This window comes from Seriola lalandi, unplaced genomic scaffold (genome assembly GCF_002814215.2).
Source record: "Seriola lalandi dorsalis isolate HSWRI2012SDOR001 ecotype SW California unplaced genomic scaffold, Sedor1 jcf7180002052274, whole genome shotgun sequence".
Taxonomy (NCBI): Eukaryota; Metazoa; Chordata; class Actinopteri; order Carangiformes; family Carangidae; genus Seriola; species Seriola lalandi.
In genome coordinates, this window is record NW_019522827.1 from 2,147,378 (window position 1) to 2,158,167 (window position 10,790).

Here is a 10,790-nt window from a genome sequence, read left to right on the forward strand (position 1 = left end):
TTTTGAGACAAGAGGAAAAAAAGCATCAAAACAAAGATCGTATATTGTCTTTACATGATGCAGTGTTTTTACTGTTTTTTGGCTTCGTTTTCTCAACAGGTTCAATGTGCAAATAACTACAGCCCTTGTAGGAAAACCGCCTGTTTACCCTAGATCTCGTCTGCAGTTTATGCAAAAGAGAAGACAAAAATTCGCTGGCACAAGCTTCTTAAAAGGTACGAGTTTTCCTAGTTTGCTGTAATAGTAAACTCTTCATCTCTCTATTTTTGACTGTTGGTCACATAAAAACAACATTACATTATTTCTGACATTATATACATTGAAAGATAAATCAGATATTAACGAATTTAATTTCATATGTATTGTTAATGAAAATAATCGTTGGTTTCAGCCTTACAGTTCTCCTGTGGTAAAATAATATGACCTTGATTAAGGGTTTGTATGTGTTGATTAATTAATTCAAAGCAAAAAACAGAGGCAATTTGATAAAACACAACTTTACAACAAATGAGTTCATTATAAACTAAAACAATTTGACAATTTAGTTTACTGTATTTTAGCTGATTAAACTGATGCAGTGAGGTACAATCTTATTGTCATTTTATCCTGTATAAATGTAGATTTACTGTAAGGTCCCGTACAATTATATACCATTAAACACTATAATAATCCTCAGTATAAAGGACAAATTTCAGTCTACATTTTTTTCCTCTGCAGTTCTTCAAGAGGACTTTTGTAGTACAGAGAAAAAAGGGAAAGTGAGACATCTTTCTTTTTTTTCTCTTCTCAGATTCTAACAAAGGTAAACAAGTGGTCAGACAGTTACTGTTGAATTGCTTTTATTTCAAACAGCATTCACACAATACACTGTATTCTTGAGGCACATTCACATCAAGTGCTAAATAACTTCATGCATGGGTGAATGTAGGCTACAGCTTTGTTGAATCAAATGCAAATGCTGATTGTAAATGAAAATATTGCTTCATTATTTGGCACAGTAGGAAATATTGTCTATTACATGACCACCACAGGTGTGTTATTTTTGGACTGATTTTCAAAGTGAGGTTAGTAGTGTGGTCAGAACAGAGGAGAATAGTTTCTGCTGAAAAAAAAGAAAAAGAAAAAACAAAAATCACAACAATGCATGAGGCTGATGATACTTTAAGAGTAAGCAGATATTTCACATGATAATTCACATTCAGAAGTTACAACAAAAACAGCACTATTGCACAATATTTTAGAGAATATCTCAGACGGATAAAAATCCACCTTGACATTCTGACTTTTAGAAGGCTCTTGTCACATTATCTTCATATTAGCAATATTACCTGTCAAACTTCAAGCTGCAAAGGGGCCCAGTTGGCTTCTGCTGGCAGGAAGTTTGCAGGTATCTTAACGACAAAAGCTAAAATAATTGTGGCAAGGGCCTGGTGAAAAAGAACTATAGATTTAAGTCAGAATGCCAAGGTGTTTCCTCTAACATAAAAGAAAGTGTAAACCCATTTAAAGGGGTTAGTATACTTTACATCACGCGTTAAATTCCCAGAGGTGTTTTAATATTAATTGATCGATCAGCAAGGATATTTGTGTTAAATATTGAGTTGTGTAAATGACCTTGGAGTTTGATGTTTATTAAAGTGTGATACATGAAAAACATGATTTGCATCCAGAATTTAGAGGAAAAAATGGCAATGACAAGACTGTTGTAGTACACTATTTACACTTTAATTATGCTTATGCAACTGGTATTGCATTAATTATGGTAAAAATAGAATATGATATTTATATGCTGATTACATCTGATTTGGCCACCCTGTAACAACTGCTACAAATTACAATTATTTCACCTGGATAAGAGTACCTGGATTTTTTTTCTTTTATTTTTCCAAAAGCACAATAAATACTGAACATACCAAAACCTCCATTATTTGTGAGTCTCACTGTTAACAAATTACACAAGCAAATCTAATAGATCTAACTCCACTCGGCTCTAAAACCGCTACGAAATCAATCACGTAGGCGCAATCGATGACCGGTTTGAAAAAGACAAACGAGAGTTTTCCTGAAAGTGAAGGGATCTCACCCCTCCAGTCAAGTTCAGTTCATTTTCTAGACAGCTATAATAGGCTACAACCAGAGTAGGCACCATGCAGGGGGTGGGTCTCGGTGGGGTGGGGAGTGGGGAGGGGGTCACCTTTTCCTAATTTAAACTGACTTCAAAGTCCAAACTGAAATTTCTCATCAAGACTTTTGAGAGGGAATCATGATCATCAATTCTCAACAATTCTCAAACCAAAAGCATGACTTACTAATGCAGGAGCACAGTTTTATAAATGACTTTCTGTGGGTTATTCGAGTAGTTTGGAACACGACCTCCTAAACGCCACCTTCAGCCATAGTGCATCCTAACCAGAATGAAATTAGAAAGAAAGGATTTAAACGTATCATTGATCCACATATACCCAGATACACCCAGTTCTTGTCAAACACTTGCTTTTCAGATTCCTCCCCCTTACATGAAGATAAGGTGTTTACTCCAATTTATTAAAATGCAACCAAAACGACATAGACCACACACAGTATCCTCCTGTGGGCCATGATCTTACTAAAATAGTTTAACAGATTTGAGCATGACACCAAACAAAGGGAGAGCTGAAAGGAACATGAAGAGGCGAGTGTTTTACTTGAAATTTGTCTGGTATGTACGAGGCCAGGCAGGACTAGATCCTGCGCAGAGGGTGCCACATGGAGACGGGCTTCCTCAGAGTGGCCAGCATCTGGTTCCAGTGGGTGATCCCCATCCCGCTGGCCTCTGGGCCGATGATCACGTGACCCAGGTTCTCGCCCCGGCCGTCTTCTGTGGCCTCTGCCACTGTCACCCTCAGGGAGAGCTCCTGCAAACAGCATAACGTGGTTACACAATCTGCTATGCAAGCATGACTCAGCGTCTCTGTTAACAGTTGGCTCATCCAGATCTTTATGGAATCAGTTTAATGAACATATCCACTAACAGCTTTTGCTTCTTTTACTGCTTTTGGCATTTTAACCTCATCATCTTTTAATCACATTTGATTTTATTACTGTTTTGCTCATTTTCTTAAGTTTTCTTAAGAACAATTCCATTTTTGGGCATTCAAATTTTTTTATAGACTGATCCATGCATTGAAAAGGTGCATTTTACACTGGAAGGAAGATTTTCAGTTGTCATAGTTATGTTTATATTAGGAGTTTTAGTCACACTGATAGTGTGGCTGTAGTGGTGCCAATGTCACTCTCTATGTCAATCCACCACTTTAGTCCAAACTGAAATATTTCAATAACTACTAGATGGATTGCCTTGAAAATAGTGCAGTATTATCTGCCCTGATATTCCAGTCAGCTTCATGTTAAATTAAGTTTTCATGCTGACATTTGGCTCAAAATAGCCTCAATATTCTTGTTACTTCTCCTTTATCCATACTAATTCTTGTTTTTTTGTGTATCGGTATTTTATATTAATCTTTATTTAATTAACCTTAATTTAATCAGGAAATCTCTTGAAGGCCCTTATCTCTTTTACAAACGAGCACTGCACACTGGCACATTAAAAACACACACCATACATTTACAACATTGACATTTAGTACAATAAAATAAGACCCGAGGAGAGAGTTTGACCGTTGAAAGCTATTGTGACTAATGATTCTAACAATATTGCAAAATCCCTGCAGTCTGCTTAACGTGTTGTAACACTGTCAACAGCATATCGAATTGCAAAACTTTTCATGTTGTTTTTGTATCTTTAACAATGCAAGTACTGTTGCTTGGGTTACTATTGGCAACGCCGGTTTGTGTCTCTGTTTTTGGTATCACATTTTCTCTTTCTTATCTTTTTCCTTGACCTAAATTCCTCTTGCGGATCAGTTTTCATCTCATCATTTCCTCACTTCCACACAGTTTAGGCCACAGCCTCATGTGTCACCTGCAGGACGATGGACGGCACAGAGAAGATCATGGCTTCGTTAAAGATGGGGTTTGTGTCGTCCCTCTTGGTGGAAGTCTTCTTCTTGCTGATCTTCCTCCCGTCTTGCAGGAGGTAAACTTTGACAAACGGATCTGATAATGAGAATGACAAATGTAAGATTAAGTCCGAATTCAGGCCTCTAAAACACAACCTACATATATACACATAAACACATATACAAACCCCCTCATGCAGTTTGTACTTAGGCCAATAAACTCCTCAATAAAGAGTGATCAATTTAGAAGCACAGTCATGTACGCACAATTAGCTCCCTGGATGATAATGACACTGTTTCAGCAGGTGACCTTTATCGGTACAATGTTAGAGTGGCACTTATGTGGACATTTAATGTGATGAACAAGTCTGTTAAATCGCATCTGCCTTTCTGGGTGACGATAAATGCATCTTCTGGGAGTTGGCATTAAGAGTCTGTTATTACTGAGTCAGCCAGTGTTTTGTTCAGTGGCGACATGTGAGTCATTTAGAAAAATGTAGACAGATTTAATGGCAGAGGGAGACAGACAGACGTGTTCATGCAGCGCATAGGTCAAACAAAGCGCAACAGACACTCGCACACTGAGGTGGATCACACCGACTCACATTTCCAACTTAAATAAACAGGCACTACAGCAAACAAACCTGCAGTGTTCTTGCCACTGGTCCACACCAGGTTCTTGCACTTGGCCACAACCACAGTGAGGCGCTCGGCTGTGGGCAAATAGCTGAGAGACAAGAGGATCTCCCCGACTGCATCGACAGCCTGCGGAGTCAAACAATTCGTAATCGTCACCAGTCACCTGTCAGTCTGCGTGATGCTTTGACAGAACTTACAGAATCATGATTTCTGTCATGCTAAAGCAAATTTCCAACCACCGCCTTCCACTTATCTGTTGGCAGGAGTGACAATGATAATCTTTCAATCAAAGAGAGCTTCATTTAAAGCACAATGAAGTGGCATACATGTTAATAAATATTTAAAATTCAAAACCCTCACATTTTGTGATTATATTTTCATATTCAATTGTTAAATCATCATTGTAAGATGGAATGAGGAAATAAAAATTATAACTGGCAGATTAAATGATCTTTCGTTTTATTGTGCTTCATTTAAATGCAAATTTAATCAGTCAAGTTGTAATAGCTTTTTATAAATGTTAAATCCATTAATTGATCATAATTAAACATGGAAAAAGCCTATAATTATTCCAGCGGCACGCTCCATTCTCTACACTCATGAATATTCTTGAGCTGTTATCTGTCATATTATGTGATGTTCAACACACTTCAAGAGGTATTTTGGTTTTGGATGATAGGATGAGGATGACAGAGACTTCAAAAGATCAGTACTGTTCAGAATTTAGATATGATTTTATATAATTACACATTGTGTATATAAATATAAATGTAGATATAGAGATATATATACCGCCAACTCTTACTTTGAATCACAGTCAATTGTCATCAGATTTTCTAATATACGATTTTTACACCAACATACTTTCTATGGCCATTGTATAAATCTATTTATTTATTTTTACTATACCTGACTCCATTACCAACATCATCAGTTATGCATTACATTTTGCAAGTAATCCACTCAACCCGTGGTTATCTTTTAGTGTATCTGACATGTAGTTTGGCTGAATGTCCAGCAGGGGGTCTCAGAGCCCACAGTGCTTTCTTAAACATTATAAGACAGACAAAATTTAGATACTCTCTGCTTGAAGTCCCAAACTATAGAATTTATCAGTGTTATTTTTCTGTAATTACTTATATCATATTCAGTTGCACCCTGTGACACATGTCTGTACTGTAATTCACCTTATTAACATCTTGGAGGTAGAGCCAAGCATTGAATGGTCTGATGGTCAGGTCCAGGTCTGACAGCTTGAGGTCTGCTACTCCTGCGCTGATGTTTCTCTCGTCAGCATCGATACCAAACGCGGCGAAGCGCAGGCTGTACTCGTCCAAAGTGGACAGGTCCATGGGGACGGAGAAGCGCTCATCAAAAAGCACGGTGAACGCATTCGTCTGGACCTGTGGGAGGCAGATCATAGGAGGGATTACACACTCATGACAATGGTTGGAGCTTTGTGTTTCAGCTGGAGAGGCCCTTTAAGATTTGTAAGTAACTAACTTAAAGTAAAAGTAAACACAGGTGTGGTAAAAACACCTTCACACTTGCTTGCAATGCTTGTAAGATAAATCACATAGAAGCAACTTCAGAGCCAGGCTGTGAAGCACAAAAGGACCAAACACTCTCTATTTATTAGATGATAACTCAGTCGACTGTGAACAACCTGAATTCTTGTGCATTCACTGTGTTTGCAGCCTATCTAACCTTCCATTATTTAGTTTCCAAAAGCCATTACCAATGTATAACATATGGACCCAAAAGAAAGCAGGTTTGCAATTTTTTCCAAAACCTATTTATCAAAAAAAGAAAAAAACATTCTTAGCTTTTTAAAGTGGAGAGAAGGGGATGTTGCAGGGCTGGCAACGTTTTTTTCAATCACATCACAAACACGTTAAATAAAAAGAGAAGCAATAAGACAATTAAACTTAAACTACATTAGTTAAAGGACCAATTCACCCAAAACTAACATAAAGCCATGCAGATCGAGTCGGTCCCGTTTGTCCAGCTATTACAATATCTCTGAGATTTCTGCTGTTACAGTGGAGGTGAACTTTTGTTTTGAACTACTCTCTACTGAAGAAATGGTATACCCAAAAAACTCCTGGTAGTGTGCGCTATGGACTATCCAAAGTAATGGACATTTTTTCTTGACAGACACGTTGCTGTTAAAATTTTAAAATGCTATTTTCCAATGTTATCAGCACCAAAAATGAAATTTTATCCATCTTTATTGCCGTCTGGTGGAAATCTCAGAGGATATCTTTAAAGAATTCAACAAATATCAAAGTTGCATTCATCAATACCATCCATTCATACTGTACATACTCCATACTGGCTTATTGTTCATTCTGTGCACATCTTATCTTAATGCACTTTGCCACCGTTTGCACTTTCAGGTTAGATGCCAAACTACATTTGTTTGTTCAGGGGCTGTGCACTCTGTACAGTGACAGTAAAGCGGAATCTAATGTTATGTAATATCTCATAATAATTAAAATAATAATTGTCAAACAGCATACACCAGACTTCAGAGAAATTCCTTTTTAAATTCATAGTAAACGTCCCGGATCTGCCATAATCCTGCTGAGAAATAAAACATGGGTGAAAACATAACCAGATACCACGACAGATATAACTACCAAGTTTTTCAGAAGTCTGAAAACACCAGGAGCAACAACAAAACCAATATGCAAAATGTCAAACAAATGTCGCAAACATTGTGGAGAAGCGGGAACAGAAAGTACATTAAGAGCACAAGGTCATAGAGGATACTTTTCCTACCATGTCATATTTCCAAAGAAATATTCCTCCACTCTGCTGCTACTTGATGTTTTTTTTATTGCTTTCATCTTGGAATAAAAAAACCAGCAGCATCATTTCATATTGCTCCTCACTATTACATTTCTTTTTTCTTGGCAGGCAAACACAGCTTTTACAATGACGAACACAGTCTGAAGGCAGTTTGGCCTGGCCAGCAGAGCACACCATGATTACTTTAGATCAAAGTGAGAGGATCAGCTATTCAGGCAGTGACCAAATGCTAACTTTGTGTCTAATGCTGAATTCCAGCCATCATCAGCTGCTGCAGCACATGCTGAAACGAGGGTTTTAAAACTGTTGGAAGTTACCAGGCAACTAGTAAATGTGCAGAGGAGAGTGGATTTAATAATAGCCCTTTTTTCACACCAGCATTCGTTCTTTAAGTGTGAAATGCAAAGAGGGATGTTTCTGATAAATAAACATGAAATAAACCTCGGGAGCTTCCGACACAAGTGAAACAGAACAGAAGAGTAGAGGCAGGTGCTGTTCAAGGTCACCAGGAGTTGTTATTGATAAATAGGAAAATAACAACCATCTGAATCTTAGAAGAATTCAGCATTAAGAGCACAGGGTCCACAAATCAGCCTGTGAAGCTGACCTTGGATTGTGCCTCATATAAAACAGCTGAATGGCATCATAATCATACACCTACAGAGTCCAGAGAGGCCCTGCTGCTGCTGCTGCTGCTGCTGTGTAAATATGTACATAAAGATATATGGCACCAAAAGCAGGCAGCATCCGTCTGCCAGCCCAGCACACAGACCTGTCCTCCATCCACAATATGAGACTTCCTGTCTGCACTGTTAGGCTTATCACTTGGGAGATTACAATGGAGTTGTGTGTGGTAAAAATGAGGCAATAAAGAGAGAGAAAGAGGCTTGTGTGTATGTGTGCGGCTCTGTGAGTGTGAGCTGAAGACTGGCATATACACATCATTACAGGCAAAACAAAAGCAAGAAGCAGTGACAGCAAATAAATGAGGAGAAACGGAGATGAGGGGAAAATGAGGAAGAGAAAGGACAGAGGGAGGGAGAAAGAGGGAGAAAGAGGGAGAAAGATAGACAGCTGATGGGGTAAATAAAAACAGTGACAATGGAGAAAAGCTGGGGAAGAAAACGAGGGAGAGAGAGGGAGAGAGAGAAACGCTGGCTTGACCATCAGTGCGAGTGAAGCTGATGTCAGCATTTCCTTTGGTCTTCACCACTCCTCGAGATTAAAGAGGGAGCCACTGAAGCCACCACATTAGTGCCTGCTTCCATTATTACACACAGCCTGAACGCATTAATACAACACAACAACATGCTCAAGTAAACTGGAGCCCTGACGAGTCTCTGTGTGTCGTCCCTGTCAGGCTGCACAAACTGTACCAAACCACAGTCACACGAGGCGCCATGCTGATGATTCACAGCCAGGCGGGAATTAGTGAATTTTCTGGCAACGTCGAGCTAAGAGCAGAAGGCGAGAGGCAGGTGTAGCAGATGGAGGAATGTAGCTCTGTTCTTTTCCTGTCTGAACAGTCACTCCACATTAGAGAAACACGTTTCACGGCTTTGTTTAAGTAGGAGATTTAAAGAAACAATCAAGATAAGCACATTTCTGCCATGAAAAGATGAAAAAAATAAAATAAAATGATGCATGATAAAAAAAAATTGAAATACTCATGAACAAAGTCTTAACTTTGTAGGTCAAGATTAAGAGGTAGCGAGAGCTTACTGTCTCATATTGACATTTATTAGATAGTAACTGGATTAAATCAATTAGTAATAATAATAATTATAATAATAATAATTATAGGAATATATATATATATATATATATAATTTTTCAAAAAAACGATTTCTTCTGCAATAAAATATGAACAATAGGTCTGAAAAGGAGCAATGTAACAGCTGAAATAAAAAACAAATGAACTAAATGCACAGAATTTAAAAAAAACTATTGAAAATTTCATTTTTTTAGGAGAGATTAAAAAATGTTATTTTGATCATTTTCATCTTCTTTCTTTTTATGTATATATGGATATTAATCAAAAAATGTTAAAAAGTAACCAAACAGAAATATCTGTTTTTGACAAAGATAATTAAAATTCCTGTATAATCAATGTTCTCACTGTCCCCAGAGGCCAATGACACCCAGAGGTATTAAAAGGGTAGTATGGCAAAAACTCTGATGGTTTGTAGTCTTAACTCTCCTATCTAATCTAAACTGCAGCAATCTGCATTTTGAACTGAGTGAACTGAAAATGAATCAAATGTCATCACGAGGACTGTTGCGAATCGCCCCGTAAAAAGGGCAAAATGCTACATATCATCATCATTACAACCTAAACTGCAGGTGAACACAGGTTCAAACTGAGAGAGCTGAAAGTCAATCACATCCACTCTTGATGAAGGTAAATTAGTGAAATCAACCTCCCTTACTACATCTATCTCCCGAGGGGCTCGCCACTCAAGCAAATGAAATGGGCTCTTGGTTTCAGACAGGAAAGGATTCGCCTGTCAAGCTGCAGGATCAAGCCTCTCACCCTGCAGGACATATCGCTGTCTCTGTCTCAAATTCAGCCAGGACTAAAATCTTAAACACAGTTCACGCGAGCCAAAGTTGGCCCCTGAGCAAGATCGCTTCAGACACTATACAAGCCTTACTGCTCTCCCACAACATACTTTTATCTTCAGTCCTCTGCCTAAGTTCAATCATCATGACTTAACTGCTAATTACCCATCTGAGAAGCTATTCCTTTCATTTCTATCCTCAGTCTTGGATCTCAGCTCCATTAGCAGTCTATGTTGAAAGTCTCCTATCCTCATTTTGTATGACAGCGTCGGCTAACGAGGAACATCGTCTCATCTTTAATGATCAAATGTTTGAAACACTGTCAAATTTGGATTGCCTTTACTTGACACTGATCCAGCCATGTTTGCACATGCATTCACACAAAAACACACTACAGGGGGTGTCGTGTGGCGTAGTGGTCTAAGTAGGCGCCCCATGTGTAGAGGCTACAGTCCTCGCTGCAGTTGGCCCCGGTTCGAGTCCCGCATCGGACGGCCTTTACTGCATGTCATTCCCCCTCTCTGCCTCCCCATTTCCTGTCTCTCTCCACTATCCTGTCCAATAAAGGCACAAAAGCCCAAAAACATATCTTTAAAAAAAAAAAAAAAACACACTACAGGACTGAAATAATTAGCCAAGTGATTGATGTGGCAACCAATTTTGACAATCAATTAAATTATTGGAGTCATTTGCTGAGGATAACCATCTGATCCCATCAGTGGGTTTTTCCTTTCTATAATTTTTAAGACATAAAATACTGATATATCTACAAAAGAA

General features: G+C 38.3%; 1 protein-coding gene across 1 annotated transcript in view; it reads right to left on the reverse strand.

Moving 5' to 3' along the window:
• Nucleotides 1–822: 822 nt before the first annotated feature.
• syt12 (synaptotagmin XII) overlaps nt 823–10,790 on the reverse strand; it is a 27,161-nt gene continuing 17,193 nt past the window's right edge. Inside the window, exons 5-8 of the mRNA XM_023400215.2 lie at nt 5,825–6,040; nt 4,643–4,763; nt 3,962–4,095; nt 823–2,894 (exon numbers count right to left, since the gene is read on the reverse strand). Coding sequence (XP_023255983.1) covers nt 2,721–2,894; nt 3,962–4,095; nt 4,643–4,763; nt 5,825–6,040 — 645 coding nt within the window. The 3' untranslated portion in view covers nt 823–2,720. The remainder of the gene's footprint in view (nt 2,895–3,961; nt 4,096–4,642; nt 4,764–5,824; nt 6,041–10,790) is intronic.